The 25,302-nt window shown below is 36.6% G+C and overlaps 1 protein-coding gene across 32 annotated transcripts in view; it reads left to right on the top strand.

The window, feature by feature from the left end:
* Positions 1-25,302, top strand: part of LOC134933410 (protocadherin gamma-C5-like) — a 688,451-nt gene that overhangs the window by 511,419 nt on the left and 151,730 nt on the right. The window contains exon 1 of one of the 32 annotated variants that reach the window (XM_063928564.1): positions 1,990-4,592. The exons of 29 other annotated variants lie outside the window; for them this stretch is intronic. In XM_063928564.1, coding sequence (XP_063784634.1) covers positions 2,145-4,592 — 2,448 coding nt within the window. In that variant the 5' untranslated portion in view covers positions 1,990-2,144. Of the gene's footprint in view, positions 1-1,989; positions 4,593-9,663; positions 12,274-17,686; positions 20,304-25,302 lie in introns of those variants that run through there. 2 more of the 32 variants (XM_063928572.1, XM_063928569.1) reach the window with 2 other exon arrangements.

Here is a 25,302-nt window from a genome sequence, read left to right as displayed (position 1 = left end):
TCAACCCAATAATTGTATAGTGTGTACCCAGCATATGTCAGCATTTAGTTTCTCGTAGGAGTCTTGCACATGGAGGTCAGTCAGGGAGCAGAGTATTATAAATCTACAGTTTATTTATGGAATATTGCCCTTTGAGAACATTTAAAGGGCTGAGTAGTTGGTTGCAGTGAATTTGCACACAGTGAACTAGGAAATATAAGCAAAAGTTATTAATGAATACAAATAATTGAACCATTTTAGCTTAGGTTTGTCAAAACAAAGCAACATTTTTAATATTTGTGGGAAATTCTTGAACTTTTGCAAGTATGAAAGACGTTCATTATGATCACGTTCAGTGTCCGTGGAGTGCCCACATATTAGGTGTAACATTTTCTTTGACTGTCCATAAAATAGGGGTTCTGTGTGCACTAAGCACACTGGACAAACACACTCATTGTACGCATGGCACTTTTAATGGCTGCATTCAGATTACTGTATTTTATAAGTAGCAAAAAAACTGGTCTCAAATCATGACTGATCCATGAACAAGTGTGACACCATTGAATTTGAGCTGATCTGTTTGATCAAATGTAAAACATGTTTATACACTTAGACATCTCTACTAGATAGTTGTCGCTCTGATTGTGATAACATGGAGGACTGATTATGAAGAGGTTGTACAAAGGTGGAATCCTCTTTTCATGTCTACCCTACAGTCCTCTTCTTTATTATCAGAAAATGAGGGTAATATTTTAAGGAGAATATTTGTGGCTATCTTTATGCTTCTGTATGAGTACATCTACCTGTAATACCATTTATGCACTGAGTGAGGTCACGTCTATTACACTTACAATATGTAAAGTGATACATTATGCAGTTATTGCATACCTTTGCTTTTTGATACACTTACTATGCAGCAGACTTAAACTATTGTAAATGCTAATATGGCTCAGTGTATGCATTTTATGGTGTATGAATCTTTACTGGGCATATTCAAATGTGATTTAATTATTAAAAAATTTCTGAAAGAATATCTTTACCTTCTGAACAAAGCACTGTTTTACTGCATGTGGCCGGGTTCTATAATTGGTGTTAACTTACTTGCATATTTGGACCAAATCATGAATGAATTCACTGGTGGTGAGGCTTTAAATTTCTTTAATTCATAATGTGTACAGACATAGAAATATTGTTACTGTATATACAGTATTCATACACAGTCTGCATGTACTATATGTGTAGTATCTATATGTTTACCTAGTTTTATCATTTAAAAAAAATGGAATAGTAGCCGAGAAAGAATTAAAAAAATTACTAACATTGCAATAGCAAAATTACAACCTTTATCTTTCTTTCCAAACTTATTTTGGCTTCCTTTATATTATATTTTTTTATTTAACTGGATACAGTTCATTGCCTACAGATTTATAATGATATTGTGGAAAGGACGTGGCTTAGTTATAAAAAGAGAATTGTGCTACTCAAATAAGTACTGATTTGAAGAAACAAATGAAAGTTGGGACATAGTTAAAATGTTTAGTTATATAGATTCTAAAAGCACAAGGTGATTTGCCATGGTTTGGAGGGCAGTAATCCTAAAATATCAAACTGTACAACCTAGGAAAACAGTGGAAAGTTTGGAAATAATGTTACAAAATACCATTATTTCTTAAAGAATTGTAGATGCTTTAAACAAACTTCTATCTGATATAGAGGTAAAAAAGGAAGTAAAGATATTTACATTTCCTTTTTTTATGAAACAATATATGTTTTGAAACTTCTGCAAATTGTTGAATATGAAACTATTTACAAGTAGAATGACTAAATGGATCAATTGGCTATATATTTCTTTGAGCATGTTAGCTATGAAATTATCACTATTGACCAGAAGAGGGCAGACTTGTCAACCAGTCATTTATTTCAGCTATAGCAGAAGATCTGCTCATATAAGCTCCACTCTCTCCTCCCCCTGGCTCAGTGAATCACCCTCCCATCTTTCCTCTCACACAAAGAAAAGCTGCTGTTCCGATGAGAACCCTGTGGATGTTTTATTTCTATGGCTGGCTGGATTTTTTGGGAGGATGGAAGACTGAAAACATAACCTACATGCATTTTGGATAACACAGGATCTATATGACATAAAATATCAAGATAATCATTAAGATATGGACATCAGAGGCTCATTTCAGTGTTGGAAATGGCAAGTAGTGTTTTCCTTTCTCCTTTGTAGCTGGGGCTGGGTCTCTGGGCAGCTTCATTATTCTATTGCTGAGGAATCTGAATCAGGGACATTGGTAGGAAATGTAGCTCAGGATCTGGGGATAAAACGTGCAGATCTCTCTCAGCGCAGGTTACATTTGACATCTGACAGTGATCACAGATATTTTGCTATAAATAATGCAAACGGAGGTTTGATTGTGAATAGCAGGATTGATAGAGAGACCCTGTGTGGTTCTAGTCTGAGCTGTTTGCTGCATTTGGAGGCAGCTGCTGAAAATCCTTTGGAGCTTTTTAGTCTAGAAATAGAGATTCTGGATATAAATGATAACTCCCCGACTTTCTTATCTAATAATCGCACGATTGAGATTACAGAGGTATTTACAGGTCCTGGTGCATTGTTTGACTTAGAGATTGCAGAGGATTTAGATATTGGTGACAATGGTGTCAGTCAGTATACATTAAATACAAATCCTTATTTTTCTTTATCTGTGAAGACCCGTAAGGATGGGACTCTCGTTCCTCAGCTGATATTAGAGAAGACATTAGACAGAGAAGATAAACAAGAGCATAATCTGATTCTCACAGCTACTGATGGTGGGGACCCGGCCAGATCAGGGTCCTGTCACATAACAATACATGTATTAGATATTAATGATAATGCGCCAGTGTTTAATCAATCAGTTTATAAAATCAGTGTAAAGGAAAATCTTCCCATGAAAACTGTTCTGTTAACATTAAATGCAACAGATCTGGATGATGGTGCAAATGGGGAAATTCAGTATTTTTTTGGTGATCACACATATAAATCTGCCAGAAAATTATTTGCTTTGAATCAAGACAGTGGAGAGATTTATAGTAATGGGATTGTGGATTTTGAAGAATCAAATTTTTATGAATTATCTATTAAGGCAGTAGACAAAGGTATTCCCAAACTGCAAGGGAACTGCTTAATACAAGTAGAAATAGAAGATATAAATGACAATTCCCCAGAAATTACATTTACCACAGTGACAAATGACATTCCAGAAAATGCACCTCTAGGAACTGTTGTTGGATTTGTTAATGTGAGAGATAGTGATTCTGGAAAGAATGGAGAAATACAGCTGGATATGTCACCTAATCTGCCTTTTAAAATCAGACCAAATAAAAACCGTTACTCATTGGTCACAGATGGAAATCTGGACAGAGAGAAAATATCCCAATACACTATTGAGCTGACGGCCTCTGATTTAGGGTCTCCTCCTCTGTACAGTAAGACAACTGTTATTCTCAGTGTCTCAGATATTAATGATAATGCACCAACATTTACACAGTCTACTTATAATGCTTTTATTAAGGAGAACAGTGACCCAGGTACTCTCCTATGTACAGTATCTGCTATTGATCTAGATGAGGGTGATAACTCTGATCTGGTTTATGCTATAGCTGAGAGCCAGATAGATGGTTCCTCTGTATCTTCTTATGTTTACATTAATTCTAATAATGGTAATATATATGCTCAGCGTTCCTTTGACTATGAGCACATCCAGGTTTTACAAATCACCATAAAAGTGGAAGATTCTGGATCCCCAAAGTTATTTTCCACTGTCCCCGTCTTTATCTTCATTTTTGATACAAATGACAACTCCCCCACCTTGCTGTATCCAGAACACTCTGAGGATCTCATTGTACAAGAGAGGATTCCAAAATCTACAAGTGCTGGTTATTTGGTGACAAAACTCTCTGCCGTGGATCTGGACTCTGGTCACAATGCCTGGTTAATCTTTAGTCTCATTGACGCTGCCAATTCCTTGTTGTTTCACGTGTCTAAGTATACAGGAGAGGTCAGAACTGTACGAGGATTTCACGACACAGAAAGTACAGAGCAACAACTACTCATCTCTATCAGTGACCATGGGAATCCTCCTTTATCAGCGACAGTCACTGTACTTATTACTGTAGCAGATGAGGTTGTAGTAGAAACCCCCAAATCTGGTAATTTTATCACTAATTCCAAACCCCCGTCAGATATGACTTTGTATTTAATTATTTCCCTAGTGGCCATCAGCTTAGTGTCACTTGTTACATTCATTATATTACTGGTGAGATGTCTGAGGAAAGAAAGTTATGATTACAGCAGCAGCTGCTGCTTTCTTAGTGGGTCCCAATCCAAACCCTACACAGATCAGTATCAGCCGGCTCTTTACCTGAACACAGACGGAACCTTAAAGTACATGGAGGTCAGGATGGTTCCTCCAGGGACCCAAGGACAATGTTACCAGACTAACTTTCCCCCAGCCCCCGAACAACAAGATTTCAGTTATATGAACTCTCTGGATTTTTCTCAATTTAAAGATCTGGCTAAAGCCTGTGGTAATTCCTCAGATATGAACTGCGTGAATGACACAGACAAGGTGAGAGGCAACATTCTAATTGCAGTATGTTTATATGATTTATGTTTATAACAGAGTCCAGATTATTACTTGTGGGGAAAAATCTATTGCTGGCAATTATAATGGAAATCCTGTATAAAAATATTTGTTTTCTTGTATATAATTCATGTTAACAGTTACTGCTCCATGTATCTGCTCTATTTGTGTTGTACATTTGAACCATGGTGGTCATTCCGAGTTGTTCGCTCGCAAGCTGCTTTTAGCAGCTTTGCACACGCTAAGCCGCCGCCTACTGGGAGTGAATCTTAGCTTATCAAAATTGCGAACGAAAGATTAGCAGAATTGCGAATAGACACTTCTTAGCAGTTTCTGAGTAGCTTCAAACTTACTCGGCATCTGCGATCAGTTCAGTGCTTGTCGTTCCTGGTTTGATGTCATAAACACACCCAGCGTTCGCACAGACACTCCTCCGTTTCTCCAGCTACTCCCGCGTTTTTCCCAGAAACGGTAGCGTTTTTTCACACACTCCCATAAAACGGCCTGTTTCCGCCCAGAAACACCCACTTCCTGTCAATCACACTACGATCACCAGAACGAAGAAAAAACCTCGTAATGCCGTGAGTAAAATACCTAACTGCATAGCAAATTTACTTGGCGCAGTCGCAGTGCGAACATTGCGCATGCGCAGTTAGCGGAAAATCGCTGCGATGCGAAGAAAAATACAGAGCGAACAACTCGGAATGACCCCCCATACTTACTGTTCTTCATATAAAATGTGTTTCAACAAATAGCAGTGATAAACTATAGTGCTGATGATCTAGGATCAATTTTTATAAATTAAACCTATGGAGCTATTAGTTATCTGAGGATACTTAACTACAGGAATAACTCAGTGTTGCTCCGTTGCAGGACAGTCGTCTTGAGAAACATCTGTCTCTGTGATATCTAACACTGTGACTAAAGTAGTAGTGTTACTTAGCATTGCCGATCTGTAGTGACATGCAGTCAGGATATACAGGGGAGGCAAATCCTCGCCTGTCATTCTTCAATATACTCAAGAGTTTTGACTATAAAATTGATTAGAATAATGCAAAGTAGATATTTATAACTTAGAAATATCTTTATATTATTCTAATAATTTTTTTGTCAAAACTCACCACCAAGTCATATATGTGTGTGTAAATCTGGCTCTGATACTAGCCAGTACCTCCCTAGCCATTAACCTCAGTGCACGTTATTCAGCTTCAGTTGCAAATTTGCAAATCTGCCAATTATCGGATGACTGAACATCCACATGAATCCAAGCAATGAAGGGAATCTCTAGCTGTATAAGCGCCACAGTGTTGCATACAAAATCAGTTATAAAATATACATTCCTTGTATGAGTAGCTATAGACGTCCTCCTTCTATTCCTCTATTTGTCCACTGTTTCAATGTGATGGTCCAATCTCGCCAAATATATGAGAACAAAATCGAATAGAGGAGACATATTTTTCTCTCTATTTGATTTTTTTCTCATACTATTTGCCGAGATTGGAACATCACATTGAAACAGTGGACAAATAGAGGAATAGAAGGAGGACGTCTACAGCTACTCATATAAGGAATGCATATTTTATAACTGATGTTATACAGGTGGCACTTATACAGGTAGAGATTCCCTTCATTGCTTTTATTGATCGTTTGTGTTGGGTGTGGTGACACCCTTTAGGGAATGAGACTTATTAAAGCTGCCTTGCGCACATTTCAAGTGTCCTACAGTATTTACTTGTTCTAGAACATCTGCATTAAGGCCAAAATGAATTTGCAGTGTGATTGCAGGCTCAGCAAAGTGTGATCGCATAGTGATTGCCAGGAAGTGATAGTTTGTGGGAGGTTACATGTCACTTGTGGGGAGTGGTTGTGAAAACACATGCCTGTCATGGCCATTCTCAGGGCGTGCATGTGATGTCAGGTGTGATTACATTCATGCACTGCTGCAACTGCAGCTGCATAGTCATGGGTCAACCAAAATTGTGATAGTACTCACTTTCTGTATATGCATCACTACTAAACGAATGCATACGCATATTTGGAAATGCATCAGTGGGCACCTTACCTTTCTGGGTGGTTTTTCACATATGTTTTTTAGCAGTAGAAGTTCTGAGAAAATCTCAAATTTTTGTCTCAATAGCGATCCAAGTTGATTAAGGCCCAAAAAAGTGTCTCTTACATAAATGTTATTATTATTATTATTATTATTATTATGCCCATACCTTTCCATCAGTACATACCCTGGCTATGTGTGTCAATCCTTTCTCTGCCACTGATAAAACCTGCATTGGTTGTTTCCCATTCCTAGCTCACCATCTATCTGGATTCTGTGTTCCTCCTGATTTATAAAAGGGCATCATTTTGTGATATCCTTGGTCTCAGGGCACTAAGGGGGTTCCGGAATATTGCCACTAAAGTCTCAATAATGCAAGTGTGGCCTTGACAAGAGGTAAAGGGAGCTTGGGTTTACAATCTTATTCCAATTCATATTACTGTTATATGTGTATGATCATTAGCTTCCCTTTGGTTATTAATAACTGACCCAGAATTATAGACCTATATATACATTTTAGTTGATGTCACAAAAGAGTACGGGCTCAGGTATGTTTTATGAAAAAAAAAAAAACTATATATATATATATATATATATATATATACTTTTATATATATATATATATATATATATGTTATTGGAGATTATTATTATATTGTATATCTCTCTTCTGCAATATGATGGTGGGCTCTTTGCTATATTAAAGAAAAATATGAAATGGTAAAAAATTGTTGCTATATCTGTAAACATCTCCTATTTTTTATGTGTGCATGTAGACCATATGCGTTGAGCAAATGGCATAGATACTATTGCCAGATTGGTTTATGACATATCTGCAGCCTGGAGTCCCTTGAAAACACAGAAGAGCAGAGTCGGGTACCTCAGAGCACATTAACCCCCCCCCCACACACACACACACACACACACACACACACACACACACACACACACACACCTACTTTAAATTTCTGTAGAGTTTGGCTAAGTGCTATGTTCTTGATTTTGACTATTCCCCTGTCTGTAAACAAGTGTAACTATTTGTGAATACTTTTCTCTGTGCAGTGTTTGGTACAATAAAATTAAAGCTAAAGGAATCTGTTGGCAAATATCACAGTGAAATAAAATGACTTATTTCTATAATCTATTGTATCAATAAAATATCACTGAGGCAGTTTTGCCAGGCCAGTCAGAGGGTAACCCGATCACACAAGTGCAGATGGACTGAGACTGACTTGGGACTTTAGTCACACTTCCAGGGGAAAAAAAAAAAGAAATTAAAAGTAGATAAAAATACATTATACACACAAGTAGGATCACCCCGCATTGCTTTGGTCTAATTTGTAATGTGTAGCAGTTTTTGTATATTAGCAAATTATTTGGTAAATAGACCAAAAATGCTATTTAGAAAATATACAAAAATGGCAGTCAGTTATATAACTAAATATTATTTCACGTATAAGAATACTTTAGTATTTTAAAAACTAAAAAATACAGTATAACTTTTAAAATCACTTAGCCTTAGTGATTTGACTGCTTTATAAAGTTTTGATCTTGATTTAAGATTTTTTTTAGAAATGTACTGTAAATAATTTGGCTTAAGATAATGGGTCACTCTAGAAAAGTGTGGTGTGTTCTCTATGTTTTTGAGATGAAATTGAAAATCATAGTGCTAAATTTTATATATGAAAAATTATAATAGAATATACTTTTTTTTTATGTTAAAAGATTTTGATTTATGTGGTTCTGTACACAAATTACATACAATTTAAATATGATTTAGCTTAATTTCTCAATATTATGTAGATTATTCTAAAAATTATACTTCTTTATGACATACTTATAGATTTTATTTTAAAGTTAGATAGCTAGGTAGATAGACAGACAGACAGACAGACAGACAGACAGACAGACAGACAGACAGACAGACAGATAGATAGATAGATAGATAGATAGATAGATAGATAGATAGATAGATAGATAGATAGATATTTGAACACCTTTCAACATTGAAAAAAATATTTATCAATTATCATTACAAAATTGCTATAAACATTTTTGTGTGAATAATGTACATTATAAAAGAGCAAAAATGTCACTTTAATATAATATATTATAAAGATAACATTTGGATATTTGCAGAAAGAAAAGTATCACTTTTTAAAACAATTTCCATACTGTGTTCGCAATGCATTGTTCGGTTGGTTATATTTACTTTTACATTTTTGATCATAAAGTTTTTAATTGACCCTAACATGTTAATTTTTAAAAATAGGCAATCTCATATACTTAAGTTAGTTTACACGTGTCCACTGTCAATTATGTGCATGATATTGCATACTGAATAAATGTAAGCGCCATGTACTCTAGATTTACTTCCGCAGGTGAAGCATCATTTATTTCCCTTGAATTCTTTTTCAGTGAAATATCAAGTAAACCTTAAAAATTCTAATACTGTATGTCATGTACAAAGCAAATCAACAATGTATGAACACAATATGATACATTCACCTATATAGGTCAAAGAAAATGTAAATAAAAAAAGATTAAAGGAACCTTGCATAATATTAATTTCTGACTACTAAATTACTTATGTCCAAGGTAGCAAAAAAGATATTTAGTATAACTGAAGGATGACATAAAAATGTGACTTTTATTGAAAATGTCATCCTATTATTTACTTGGTGAAATTGTGTTTTAACAGGACATGAAGAAAACCTGAGTAAAAATAACAGTTTTTCTCTAGTTTGAGTGAGGAGTATTTTATTATAGAAATTAGTCCCATAATTTTTTGTTTTAAACTGCAGTTCAGACCATTATAAATACTGTATGTACTTTATTATAGTATCGATTAGCTTTATATTTTATTGAGCTAGTTACCTATGAAGTTATCACTATTGACCAGAAGAGGGCAGACTTGTCATTTATTTCATTTATAGCAGAAGATCTGCTCATATAAGCTCCACTCTCTCCTCCCCCTGGCTCAGTGAATCACCCTCCCATCTTTCCTCTCACACAAAGAAGAGCTGCTGCTCCGATGAGAACCCTGTGGATGTTTTATTTCTGTGGATGGATTGATTTTTATAAGGAACGGATGACTGAATACATAACCTACATGCATATAGGATAACACAGGATCTATATGATACCAAGTTTCACGGAATAATTTAAGATATGGACATAAGAGGCTCCTTTCATTGTTGGAAATGGCAAGTAGTGTTTTCCTTTCTCCTTTATAGCTGGGGCTGGGTCTCTGGGCAGATTCATTATTCTATTGCTGAGGAGTCTGAGCCAGGGACATTGGTAGGAAATGTAGCTCAGGATCTGGGGATAAAACGTGCAGATCTCTCTCAGCGCAGGTTACATTTAACATCTGAAAATGATCACAAATATTTTGCAGTAAATAAGGCAAATGGAGGATTGATTGTGAATAGCAGGATTGATAGAGAGACTGTGTGTGGTTCTAGTCTGAGCTGTTTGCTGCATTTGGAGGCAGCTGCTGAAAATCCTTTGGAGCTTTTCAGTCTAGAAATAGGGATTCTGGATATAAATGATAACTCCCCCACATTCTCAACAAATCATTATATTATTGAAATCACAGAAGTCTTTACTAGTCCCGGGGCTCAGTTTGCTTTAGAAATTGCACAAGATTTAGATATTGGTGATAATGGTGTCAGTCAATATACATTAAATACAAATCCTTATTTTTCTTTATCTGTGAAAACTCGTAAGGATGGAACTCTCATTCCTCAGCTGATATTAGAGAAGACATTAGACAGGGAAGATAGACAAGAGCATAATCTGATTCTCACAGCTACTGATAGTGTGGAACCGGCCAGATCAGGGTCCTGTCACATAACAATACATGTATTAGATATTAATGATAATGCACCAATCTTTAATCAATCAGTTTATAAAATCAGTGTAAAGGAAAATCTCCCTGTAAATACTGTTATACTTACTTTAAAAGCAGTAGATCTGGATGATGGTGCAAATGGGGAAATTCAGTATTATTTTGATAGTCACACTTCCGAATCTGCCAAAGAATTATTTGATTTAAATCAGCACAGTGGGGAAATCTTTTTAAAAGAAAACGTGGATTTTGAATCACTGAAGTTTGCTGAATTATCAGTTAAGGCAGTAGATAAAGGGTTGCCTAAACTTATAGGAAACTGCTTGGTCCAGATAGAAATTGACGATGTAAATGACAATTCCCCAGAAATTATATTTACTACAGTGACTAATGACATTCCAGAACATGCTCCACTAGGAACTGTTGTCGGATATATTAATGTGAGAGACAAGGATTCTGGAAAGAACGGAGAAATACAGCTGGATATGTCACCTAATCTGCCTTTTAAAATCAGACCAAATAAAAATCGTTACTCATTGGTCACAGATGGGAATCTGGACAGAGAGAAAATATCCCAATACACTATTGAGCTGACGGCCTCTGATTTAGGGTCTCCTCCTCTGTACAGTAAGACAACTGTTATTCTCAGTGTCTCAGATATTAATGATAATGCACCGACATTTACACAGTCTACTTATAATGCTTTTATTAAGGAGAACAGTGACCCAGGTACTCTCCTATGTACAGTATCTGCTATAGATCTAGATGAGGGTGATAACTCTGATCTGGTTTACTCTATAGCTGAGAGCCAGATAGACGGTTCCTCTATATCTTCTTATGCTTACATTAATTCTAATAATGGTAATATCTATGCTCAGCGTTCCTTTGACTATGAGCACATCCAGGTTTTACAAATCACCATAAAAGTGGAAGATTCTGGATCTCCAAAGTTATATTCTTCTGTCCCTGTCTTTATATTCATTTTGGATACAAATGACAATTCCCCCACCTTGCTGTATCCAGAACACTCTGAGGATCTCATTGTACAAGAGAGGATTCCAAAATCTACATCTGCTGGTTATTTGGTGACAAAACTCTCTGCCGTGGATCTGGACTCTGGTCACAATGCCTGGTTAGTCTTTAGTCTCATTGATGCTGCCAATTCCTTGTATCATGTGTCTAAGTATACAGGAGAGGTCAGAACTGTACGAGGATTTCAGGACACAGAAAATACAGAGCAACAACTTCTCATCTCTATCAGTGACCATGGGAATCCTCCTTTATCAGCGACAGTCACTGTACTTATTACTGTAGCAGATGAGGTTGTAGTAGAAACCCCCAAATCTGGTAATTTTATCACTAATTCCAACCCCCCATCAGATATGACTTTATATTTAATTATTTCCCTAGTGGCCATCAGCTTAGTGTCACTGGTTACATTCATTATATTACTGGTGAGATGTCTGAGGAAAGAAAGTTATGATTACAGCAGCAGCTGCTGCTTTCTTAGTGGATCCCAATCCAAACCCTACACAGATCAGTATCAGCCGGCTCTTTACCTGAACACAGACGGAACCTTAAAGTATATGGAGGTCAGGATGGTTCCTCCAGGGACCCAAGGACAATGTTACCAGACTAACTTTCCCCCAGCACCTGAACAGCAAGATTTCAGTTATATGAAGTCTCTGGATTTTCCTCAGTTTAAGGATCTGGCTAAAGACCATGGTAATTCCTCAGATATGAACTGCATGAATGATCAAGACAAGGTGAGAGACAACATTGTAATTGCAATACTTTTATATGTTTTATTTTTATAACAGAGTCCAGATTATTACTTGTGGGGGAAAAATCTATCGCTGGCAATTATAATGGAAATCCTGTGTAAAAATATTTGTTTCCTTGTATATAATTCATATTAACAGTTACTGCTCCATGTATCTGCTCTATTTGTGTTGTACATTTGAACCATACTTACTGTTCTTCATATAAAATGTGTTTCAACACATAGCCATGATAAACTATAGTGCTAATGATATAGGATCAGTTTTTATAAATTAAACCTATGGGGCTATTCATTATCTGAGGATACTTAACTGCAGGAATAATTCAGTGCTTCTCTGTTGCAGGACAGCAGCATTGAGAAACATGTCTCTGTGATCCCTAACACTGTGACTAAAGTAGCATGGTTATTTACCATTGCCGATCTGTAGTGACATGCATAGACAGGGGAGACAAGTCCTCACCTGTCATTCTCCAATATACTCCAAAGTTTTGACTATAAAATTGATTAGAATAGTGCAAAGAAGATATTTATAACTTAGAAATATCTTTGTATTATTCTAATCTTTTCTTTAGTCAAAACTCACCACCAAGTCATATACTGTATGTGTGTGTAAATCTGGCTCTGATAATAGCCAGTACCTCCCCAGCCATTAACCTCAGTGCACGTCATTGCCAATCTGGCCTGATTTGCTTGCATGAGTTCACGTATGTGCATGGCCGCAGAACACAGTCTGCAAGTGGTGGAGGGCTCCTTCCCTTAGGAAAGAGTGGGATTCTAGGAACTAACTCCATCTGCAGATGTCATTGGTTCCCTCAAGTGAACTCCAAAAACTGTTAGGCCACTAATGAAGAATGGGCCCTTTACAAAAAACATACTTTTTTGCATGTGTAATAGCCACTTACGGGATCATGAGCCTGGGTTGTAAAATGTGTGTATATTTGTATCTACATTTTTGTATATCTCTCCCTACATAATATAACTCTGTGATTGGTCTATACATAGTTACACTATTAAAATACTGCATGTTTATGTTATTTGATACATTGATCTGCAAGTTACATATTAAGTAGATCACAGTGCAGACTAACAACTTATAGTCTTATACAATGAAAGTGAGCAGCAGTGGAATCATTTATAAAAAGAAAACAGGAAACGTAAATTTATTATCCTCTAAAAAGTCAACATCAAAAAAATCTACATTGTTTTTATAGATATTTGGAACAAATTAAGGACCTTATTCAGCTTCAGTTGCAAATTTGCAAATCTGCCGATTATCGGACGACTGAACATCCACATGAATACAAGCAATGAAGGAAATCTCTGTATAAGCGCCAGTGTTACATACAAAATTAGTTGTAAAATATACATTCCTTATATGAGTAGCTGTAGACGTCCTCCTTCTATTCCTCTATTTGTCCACTGTTTCAATGTGATGTTCCAATCTCAGCAAATTTTTTAGAAAAAAATCAAATAGATGAGACATATTTTTTTCCTCTATTTTATTTTTTTTCTCATACTATTTGCTGAGATTGGAACATCACATTGAAACAGTGGACAAATAGAGGAATTGAAGGAGTACATCTACAGCTACTCATATAAGGAATGTATATTTTATAACTGATTTTGTATGTAACACTGCGAAGCTTATACAGGTAGAGAGTCCCTTCATTGCTTGTATTGATCATTTGTGTTGGGTGTGATGACACCCTTTATGGAATGAGAATTGTTAAAGCTGCCTTGTGCACATTTCAAGTGTGTGTCCAATTTACATGTTCTAGAACATCTGCATAAAGGCCAAAATGCATTTGCAGTGCGATTGCAGGCTCAGCAAAGTGCGATCGCAAAATGATTGCCAGGAAGTGATCATTTGTGGGAGGTTACATGTCGTTTGTGGGGAGTGGTTATGAAAACACATGCCTGTCATGGCCGTTCTCAGGGCGTGCATGTGATGTCAGCTGTGATTACATTCATACACTGCTGCAATTGCAGCAATTGCAGCTGCATAGTCATGGGTCAACCAAAATTGTTGATAGTACTCAATTTCTGTATAAGCATCGCTATTATACGAATGCATACGCATATTTGGAAATGCATCGGTGGGCACCTTACCTTTCTGGGTGGTTTTTCACATGCGTTTTTTAGCAGAATTTATGAGAAAATTGCAATTTTTGTCTTAATAGCAATCCAAGCTGATTAAGACCCAAAGTGTCTGTTACGTAAATATTATTATTATTATTAACCTTATTATTATTATTATTATTATTAGTAGTAGTAGTAGTAGTATTATTATGCCCATACCTTTCCATCAGTACATACCCTGGCTGTGTGTGTCAATCCTTTCTCTGCCACTGATAAAATCTGCATTGGTTGTTTCCCATTCCTAGCTCACCATCTATCTGGATTCTGTGTTCCTCATAATTTATAATGGGACATAATTTTGTGATATCCTTGGTCTCAGGGCACCAAGGGGGTTTCAGAATATTGCCACTAAAGTCTCAATAATGCAAGTGTGGCCTTGACAAGAGATAAAGTGAGCTTGGGTTTACAATCTTATTCCAATTCATATTACTGTTATATATGTATGACCATGAGTTTCACTTTGCTTATTAATAACTGACACCTATATATACATTTTAGTTGACGTCACAAAAGAGTACGGGCTCAGGTATGTTTAATGAAAAAAAATTATATATATGTTATTGGAGATTATTATTATATTATGTACCTCTCTTCTGCAATAGGATGGTGGGCTCTTTGCTATAGTAATGAAAAAAAGGAAACGGTAAAAAATGTTGGTCAATAACTTTTGCTATATCTGTAAACATCTCTTATCTTTTATGTGTGCATGTAGACCATATGCGTTGAGCAAATGGCATAGATACTATTGCCAGATTGGTTTATGACATATCTGCAGCCTGGAGTCCCTTGAAGACACAGAAGAGTAGAGTGGGGTACCTCAGAGCAGATTAACCCCCCCACACATACATACACACACACACACACACACACACACACACACACACACACACACTGTAAATTTTCTGTAGAGTTTGGCTAAGTGCTATGTTCTTAATTTTGACTATTCCCCTGTCTGTAAACAAGTGTAACTATTTGTGAATACTTTTCTCTGTGCAGTGTTTGGTACAATTTAATTAAAGCTAATGGAATCTGTTGACAAATACCACAATAAAATAAAATGACTTATTTCTATAATCTATTGTATCAATAAAATATCACTGAGGCAGTTTTGCCAGGCCAGTCAGAGGGTAACCCGATCACACAAGTGCAGATGGACTGAGACTGACTTGTGACTTTAGTCACACTTCCAGGGGGAAAACAAAGAAATTAAAAGTATATAAAAATACATTATACACACAAGTAGGGTCACCCCGTGTTGCTTTGGTCCAATTTGTAATGTGTAGCAGTTTTTGTATATTAGCAAATTATTTGGTAAATAGACCAAAAATGCTATTTAGAAAATATACAAAAATGGGATAGTCAGTTATATAACTAAATATTATTTCACTTATCAGAATACTTTAGTATTATAAAAACTAAAAAATACAGTATAACTTTTAAAATCACTTAGCCTTAGTGATTTGAGTGCTTTATAAAGTTTTGATCTTGATTTAAGAATTTTCTAGAAATGTACTGTAGATACTGTTGTTTGGCTCAAGATAATGGATCACTCTAGAAAAGTGTGGTGTGTTCTATACGTTTTTGAGATTAAATTGAGAATCATAGTACAAAATTTTATATACAGTATGAGAAATTATAGAGTTTTCTAGAATATACTTTTTTCATGTTAAAAGATTTTGACTTATAGGGTTCAGTACACAAATTACATACAATTTAAATATGATTTAGCTTAATTTCTCTTCAATAATTATGTAGCTTATTCTAAAAAGTATCCCTTTGTATGACATGCTTATAGATTTTATTTTAAAATTATGCTTTCATTTAAAAAATGCATTTGTCATGTTGTCATTATGTTGTGTTGTTGAGAGGTTCCCTTCCAGCAGTCAAACAATTGTTTGCAACCAAAAATTATGTTTTCAATGTTTGTCGCGCTCCATCGCATTGTTGCTATGGGGTCTAATAGCTAACTTTTTTGAAACTAAATAACTGTAAGATTTGGCAGCTTTAACCTTGAGAGCTTTGGAAGATATTCACCAACAAAGAAGGAAACAAACTTATTTTATGTGTGTAACTGTGTGTGTGTGTGTGTGTGTGTGTGTGTGTGTGTGTGTGTGTGTGTGTATATATATATATATATATACAGAGAGATGGACAGATGTATAGATAGACAGACAGATAGATAGATAGATAGATAGATAGATAGATAGATAGATAGATAGATAGATAGATAGATAAAAAGATAGATACTGTAGATATTTGAACACCTTTCCACGTTGAAAAAATATTTATCAATTATCATTACAAAATTGCTATAAACATTTGTGTCTGCATAATGTACATTATAAAGGAGCAATAATATCACTTTCATATAATGTATTATAAAGATAGCATTAGGATATTTGCAGAAAGGAAAGTATCACTTTTTAAAATAATCTCCATACTGTTTTCCCAATGCATTGTTTGGATGGTTATATTTACTTTTATCATAAAGTTTTTAATTTTTAATTGACCCTAACTTGTCAATTTTAAAAAAAGGCAATCTCATATACTTAAGTTAGTTTACACGTGTCTAATGTAAATTATGTGCATGATATTGCAGACTGAATAAATGTAAGCGCCGTGTATTCTACATTTACTTCTGCAGGTGAAGCATCATTTATTTCTCTTGAATTCTTTTCAGTGAAATATCAAATAAACCATAAAAAATCTAATATGTCATGTACAAAGCAAATCAGCAATATATGAACACAGTATGGCTATTCACCCATATAGGTCAAAGAAAATGTAAATGAAAAAAAAGATTAAAGGAACCTTGCATAATATTAATTTCTGATTACTAAATTACTTATGTCCAAGATAGCAAAAAAGCTATTTAGTATAACTGAAGGATGTCATAAAAATGTGACTTTTATTGATAATGTTATCCTATTATTTACTTGGTGAAATTGTGATTTAACAGGACATAAAGAAAACATGAGTAAAAATAACAGTTTATCTCTAGTTTGAGTGAGGAGTATTTTATTATAGAAATTAGTCCCATCATTTTTGTTTTAAACTTCAGTTCAGACCATTATAAATACTATATGTACTTTATCATAGTATCGATTAGCTTTATATTTTATTGAGCTAGTTACCTATGAAGTTATCATCATTGACCAGAAGAGGGCAGACTTGTCATTTATTTCATTTATAGCAGAAGATCTGCTCATATAAGCTCCACTCTCTCCTCCCCCTGGCTCAGTGAATCACCCTCCCATCTTTCCTCTCACACAAAGAAGAGCTGCTGCTCCGATGAGAACCCTGTGGATGTGTTATTTCTGTGGATGGATTGATTTTTGGAAGGAACGGAAGATTGAATACATAACCTACATGCATATAGGATAACACAGGAACTATATGATACCAAGTTTCAAGGAAATAATTTAAGATATGGACATCAGAGGCTCCTTTCATTGTTGGAAATGGCAAGTAGTGTTTTGCTTTCTCCTTTGTAGCTGGGGCTGGGTCTCTGGGCAGATTCATTATTCTATTGCTGAGGAATCTGAGCCAGGGACATTGGTAGGAAATGTAGCTCAGGATCTAGGTATAAAACGTGCAGATCTCTCTCAGCGCAGGTTACATTTAACATCTGAAAATGATCACAAATATTTTGCAGTAAATAAGGCAAATGGAGGATTGATTGTGAATAGCAGGATTGATAGAGAGACCCTGTGTGGTTCTAGTCTGAGCTGTTTGCTGCATTTGGAGGCAGCTGCTGAAAATCCTTTGGAGCTTTTCAGTCTAGAAATAGGGATTCTGGATATAAATGATAACTCCCCCACATTCTCAACAAATCATTATATTATTGAAATCACAGAAGTCTTTACTAGTCCCGGGGCTCAGTTTGCTTTAGAAATTGCACAAGATTTAGATATTGGTGATAATGGTGTCAGTCAGTATACATTAAATACAAATCCTTATTTTTCTTTATCTGTGAAGACACGCAATGATAGAATTCTCGTTCCTCAGCTGATATTAGAGAAGACATTAGACAGAGAAGATAAACAAGAGCATAATCTGATTCTCACAGCTACTGATGGTGGGGAGCCGGCCAGATCAGGGTCCTGTCACATAATAATACATGTATTAGATATTAATGATAATGCACCAGTCTTTAATCAATCAGTTTATAAAATTAGTATAAAGGAAAATCTCCCTGTAAATACTGTTATACTTACTTTAAAAGCAGTAGATCTGGATGATGGAGCAAATGGGGAAATTCAGTATTATTTTGATAGTCACACTTCCGAATCTGCCAAAGAATTATTTGATTTAAATCAGCACAGTGGGGAAATCTTTTTAAAAGGAATTGTGGATTTTGAATCACTGAAGCTTGCTGAATTATCAGTTAAGGCAGTAGATAAAGGGTTGCCTAAACTTATAGGAAACTGTTTGGTCCAGATAGAAATCAAAGATGTAAATGACAATTCCCCAGAAATTACATTTACTACAGTAACAAATGAGATTCCAGAAAATGCTCCACTAGGAACTGTTGTTGGATTTATTAATGTGAAAGACAAGGATTCTGGAAAGAATGGAGAAATACAGCTGGATATGTCACCTAATCTGCCTTTTAAAATTGGACCAAATAAAAACCGTTACTCATTGGTCACAGATGGGAATCTGGACAGAGAGAAAATATCCCAATACACTATTGAGCTGACTGCCTCTGATTTAGGGTCTCCTCCTCTGTACAGTAAGATAACTGTTATTCTCAGTGTCTCAGATATTAATGATAATGCACCGACATTTACACAGTCTACTTATAATGCTTTTATTAAGGAGAACAGTGACCCAGGTACTCTCCTATGTACAGTATCTGCTATAGATCTAGATGAGGGTGATAACTCTGATCTGGTTTACTCTATAGCTGAGAGCCAGATAGATGGTTCCTCTGTATCTTCTTATGTTTACATTAATTCTAATAATGGTAATATATATGCTCAGCGTTCCTTTGACTATGAGCACATCCAGGTTTTACAAATCACTGTAAAAGTGGAAGATTCTGGATCTCCAAAGTTATTTTCCACTATCCCTGTATTTATATTCATTTTGGATACAAATGACAACTCCCCCACCTTGCTGTATCCAGAACACTCTGAGGATCTCATTGTACAAGAGAGGATTCCAAAATCTACAACTGCTGGTTATTTGGTGACAAAACTCTCTGCCGTGGATCTGGACTCTGGTCACAATGCCTGGTTAGTCTTTAGTCTCATTGATGTTGCCAATTCCTTGTTGTATCACGTATCTAAGTATACAGGAGAGGTCAGAACTGTACGAGGATTTCAGGACACAGAAAGTACAGAGCAACAACTTCTCATCTCTATCAGTGACCATGGGAATCCTCCTTTATCAGCGACAGTCACTGTACTTATTACTACAGCAGATGAGGTTATAGCAGAAAATCCAAAATCTCGTGATTTCCTGTCAAATGTCAAGCCTACATCAGACGTCACATTGTACCTTATCATATCACTGGTTGCTATCAGTTTGGTATCCCTTGTCACATTCATTATATTACTGGTGAAATGTTTGAGAAAAGAAGACAGTGATCGCTTTAGTAGCTGCTGTTTTATAGACAACTCTCAATCTAAGAATTTTACAGACCAGTGCAAGCCAACCCTTTACCTGAACACGGATGGAACATTAAAGTACATGGAGGTCAGGATGGTCCCCCCAGATCCCCATGGACAGTGCTATACAGCCTGCTTTCCCCAGACACATGAGACACAGGATTTCTCCTTTATGAAGCCCCTGAATTTCCCCCAGATGACAGATATTTTAGGAGAGATCGATAATACTTCTGACAAAGGCACTTTAAATGGAAACCAGGTGAGATACAGTAGCATTATTACTATGTTCTTGTATTATGTTCCCAGCATCATATTCTTAATTTCAAAATGCTCCAGGTTTTTTTAATTTCCATGCTCCTCCATATATATATATATGTATTCTAGGCATCCATTGTTTATTGATAATACGCAAATATTTACAGTTTGCTAACTTAGGTATAATGCTTTTAACTAAGAAATCATAGTGGTTGATTCAATTCATAGCGAATTGAATAGCACCAGGAAGGAGCTCCCAGAGCTATTCAATTCAGCACAATGCTAATTTGGAGAATGCCGTACTCACGGAATAAACAGGGTGTTTAGTTGCGAGAATGGGCATTCTCCGACTAAAGTGCTTTTCTGCGATGCTGTTTGCACCGCGCTAAGGCACAACACAGCATTGTGGAGCTAGTTTTGTCGGATTTCTACTCGCTCCCCTGGTTTGCTATGACACGCCTGCCTTTTCTGCACCACTCCCCACAAATGCTGCGTCACCCCCCCCGAACACCTGCCACCTGTCAATCACATTGCAATTGCATCTTTCCGGGATGCAGTCACATTGTGACCGCCCGCATGTGCACGATGCAATCACGGCACGTGCGCAGACGGCCGTTAACTGGCTGTTTGCAATTTTAGCAAAAAAGTGATGGCATCTGATTAGTCACCTTTGTTCTGTATTTTTATTTGGCAAACACTGTAAATGGATGCCATGCACTGTAATGCTTATATTACAATTTATATGGTGTTCTCTGCTTTAAACAATGATCTAAGCTCTAATGCATATTGAAATAGTGCTACCCACAGCTATACCAAAGAGAGGGATACAGATGTGTCCTCATACACCCATCTTTTTTTGTGCCACGGGTAGCAATTTACAGACTTTTGTGCTTATTTCTGAATGTAGCCTCTATGTCGCATCATAGATGCATCCAAAGTCACTTTGTGTTCTGAGCGCTAGATCAGTATTTTTGTTGCAATGGAATTGGTAATAAATTGCAGATTAATCACCGCAATGTGTGGCATGAGGCATGGTGTGGCTCACTCATATCGGACCTTGGTATTTTCCCTTTTTACCAACATTAGCATCCGAGATGCATATAGCAGCTGCATTCAATACCAACACCAGTATCCAGGGTCCCTGTGTATTGTAGTGTTGTCACATTAAAGATGCAAGCAGGACACATCTTTAGTAGAAAACTGTGTGGCAGAACCTAGTTCTAAACTCCCTGGCCCCCCAAATGGGACTATTGGGCATGATTTGAGGATAGGTGTATTTGGACAAATGTGTATGAAAATGTAGATAAATTGTACCTGGGGAAGTGGATTTTATACATTTTTATAAAAGGTGATTAAATGGCTATAGAAACTGGAACTCTGACTTAATAAAATAAACTGTGTTCAAATTTGTAATGTTAATTTAGTGAAGGTATTGCTTGTGCTGAAAGGATAACTATACAGATCCAATACTAGGTATACCATTCCTAGCAATGGGATCTTATATCTGGAAAGCTATTATAAAGAGTCTTAGAAACTATAAGAATAACATAATGTGAAACACTACTGTTGCTTTGTGATATAGGGGGTCATTCCGAGTTGATCGTTAGCTGCCGTTGTTCACTGCGTAGCGATCACTGAAAAAAATGGCTAATCTGCGCATGTGTATGCACCACAATGTCACAATGTGCACTCTTTGTTGTTTTGCACTGGTTCTAGCTACGATTCCAATCGCACAGCCGAACGCAAGGAGATTGACAGGAAGTGGGAGTTTCTGGGAGGCAACTGACTGTTTTCTGGGAGTGTTTGGAAAAATGCAGGCGTGGCCGGGCGTTTGCTGGGTGGGTATCTGACATCATTACCGTGTCACTCGTCGCAGCAATCATCGCACAGAATAAGTAACTACAGGGCTGGTCTTGTTCTGCACGAAATGTGTTTGGTGCCGCGCGGCTGCACAGGTGTTCACACTTCTGCAAAGTGAAAATCCACTCCCCCGTGGGTGGCTACTACGAGTTTGCATGGCTACTAAAAGTAGCTAGCGAGTAATCAACTCAGAATGACCCCCATTGTCACATACACAGATGTGATCAGTAAGGACAGATACTACTTACAGCTCAGCCAGCAACACAGCCATACCCCTGCACAGAACTCACTGCCAAGAGTCACTGTGCATACTAACTGACATTCCAAGCCACAAACTGGAGCTTAGATCTACATTCTCCGTGGGTAAGCAGTAAGCATACTGACACTTGCTGGCTAATTGCTTTCAGCACGTTGGAATGTCATCTCAGTTACTTTTACATCACTTGCTCTCCAGGAGTTGTAATTGTGCAATTGACTCTGCTATAATTAGTTACTATCCTCATACTGATTTTGTGATCTATTGAACTTTGCCAGGCATTACATGTGGCATTTACATGGAGTCCCCTGGGGAATACCAATTTATATCCTAAACCACGTTCGTAAAAGAAAAAAATCTAAATAAATGTATTTTGCACATCAATTAACTAATAAGTGCTCCATTTGTCCCATCACCGGGGTCAGCGATTAAGGAGAAAATGTCAAGTCATAAGCGTAATAATTCTTTTTGCTCTCCTGTTAACTGCAGTCATGTAGATTGTATTCAGTCTTATTATGAGTTGGTAACTCCTCAATTGATACAGATTTTACTTACAGTATATCAAAGTGCAAGATAATTGTTACTGTCTGTGTTTCATTATTTTTTTTATTATTGTAGTGGCTACAATGAATGTAATATTTTTTAGTGGTATGTATTCCATGAGTTTTTTCAACATAAAGTTTATTTTTTTATAAGTATCAGTACTGAATATATTTGTGCTCTTCTGGTGATATAACTAATTTTAGCTTTTGAGTGACAATTAAGGCACTTCAATAATTGCCTTTGTTAGGAGCTGCCTAATACTGTACAAAATCACATTTTAGGTATTTAATTCTTGCACCTGAGATTTCCTTAGCTGCTCTGTAAGATCACTAAAGGACTCCATTGGAGTTATGAACAAATGCAGCTAAAGTCACAAATTTGCACCAGGCCAAACCATGGGGGTCATTCCGAGTTGATTGCTCACTAGCTGTTTTTAGCAGCCATGCAAACGCATAGTCGCCGCCCACAGAGGAGTGTATTTTCGCTTTGCAAGTGTGCGAACGCCTGTGCGGCCGAGCTCTGCAAAAACATTTTGTGCAGTTTCTGAGTAGCTCAGAACTTACTCAGGCGCTGCGATCACTTCAGTCTTTTTGGTCCCGGAATTGACATCAGACACCCACCCTGCAAACGCTTGGACGCACCTGTGTTTTTCCAAACACTCCCAGAAAACGGTCACAAACCCACAAACGCTTTCTTCCTGTCAATCTCCATGCGATCGGCTGTGCGAATGGATTCTTCGTTAAATCCATCGCTCAGCATCGATCCGCTTTGTACCCGTACAATGCACCTGCGCATTGCGGTGCATACGCATGCACAGCAGTGACCTTATCACTGCACTGCAAAAAACTGCAGCATGCCATCAGGTCTGAATGACCCCCCCCATGTTGGAAAGGAAGTGGTGCAAATGCTATGTTTTCCCTGCAATGTAAATACTGTACAGCATGTGTGTGAGACTGATTTGAATATTGCATAACAAGACACTGTGTGTTCAGATGGTACAATCTTTATGTGAGATAAGCAACGTTTAAAATAATAGAGCTGCTACATTTCTGAGCTAATAATAAAGACATTACACCATGAAAATATAATATTTTTTTTAATTACAAAAAAAGTGACGTTCACACAATTGCCCAACAGAGGGCAGACCTATTTTCCAGCACACTGGATTAGCTAAACTAGTATAGCTGTTCATACAGTTTCTCCTCCTCCTGGCTCAGTAAATCACCTCCAATCTTTCCTCTCTCACACACACAAAGAAGTGCTGTGGCAACAATACAATCTAGAGGATGTTTACTTTATTCCATAAGGATTACACCATATCTACTGTATGAGGATATAAATAGACATTTGTCAGGATAAACAAAAAGGAACTCAATATATGGGCTACCAAAGCTCTGCCAAAGCTTGGAAATGGCAAGTACTGTGCCTTTTTCTGCATTGCAGCTGGGGCTGGGCCTCTGGGAAGCTTGGTTATTCTATTGCTGCGGTATCAGATCCAGGGACTGTGGTGGGGAATGTTGCTCAGAATTTAGAGTTAAATCTAGCTGACATCAATAAACGTAGGCTGGGTTTGAGTTTAGAACCAAACAGCAGATATTTTATCATTGAGCAAAAAAATGGAATGCTTATTGTAAAAGAAAGGATTGATAGGGAAAGCCTGTGTGGATCTGTTTCATGCTGAATTTAGAGATTGTTGCAGAAAACCCCACTGGAATTGTTTAGTTTAGAAATTAAAATATTGGATATAAATGATAATTCTCAGATGTTTCCAATTGCTAACAAGATATTAATGATTATAGAGCTGCTTGCTAGCCCAGGGACACGATTTCCATTAGAAAAAAATTTGGAGGTCAGTGTTAACACTATAAGCCAGTGTAAATTGAATCCATACCCATATTTTTCTTTGTCTGTGACCAACTATAAGGACAGATTGCTTATTCCAGAACTTGTATTAGAAAAGAATCTAGACAGGCAAGAAAAAAAGAAACATACACTTACTGTATCCTTACAGCTTCTGACAGAGAAGAAAAAGCCTCTCTGGGACATCCCAGATTACTTTTACAATTTTTTACATTGACAGTGTTTGCTCAATCAATTCCTAAAATCAGTATACTGGAAAACTTTCCTTTAAAACTATTCTTACATAACTGAATGCAGCAAATCTGGATTAAGAAGTCAATGGTCAAGCTAAATATTCATTCATCACACTGGAGAAATATATGTTGCAGGTTGTAGATTTTGAAGCAAATTTATATGAGTTGCCTGTAAGATCAATTGACAAAGTTGTTCCAGAACTGAAGGGGCAATGGGTTATCCAAACTGAGTTTATAGATATTAATGATAA

This window comes from Pseudophryne corroboree, chromosome 6 (genome assembly GCF_028390025.1).
Source record: "Pseudophryne corroboree isolate aPseCor3 chromosome 6, aPseCor3.hap2, whole genome shotgun sequence".
Taxonomy (NCBI): Eukaryota; Metazoa; Chordata; class Amphibia; order Anura; family Myobatrachidae; genus Pseudophryne; species Pseudophryne corroboree.
This window is presented reverse-complemented; position numbering and strand designations above follow the sequence as displayed.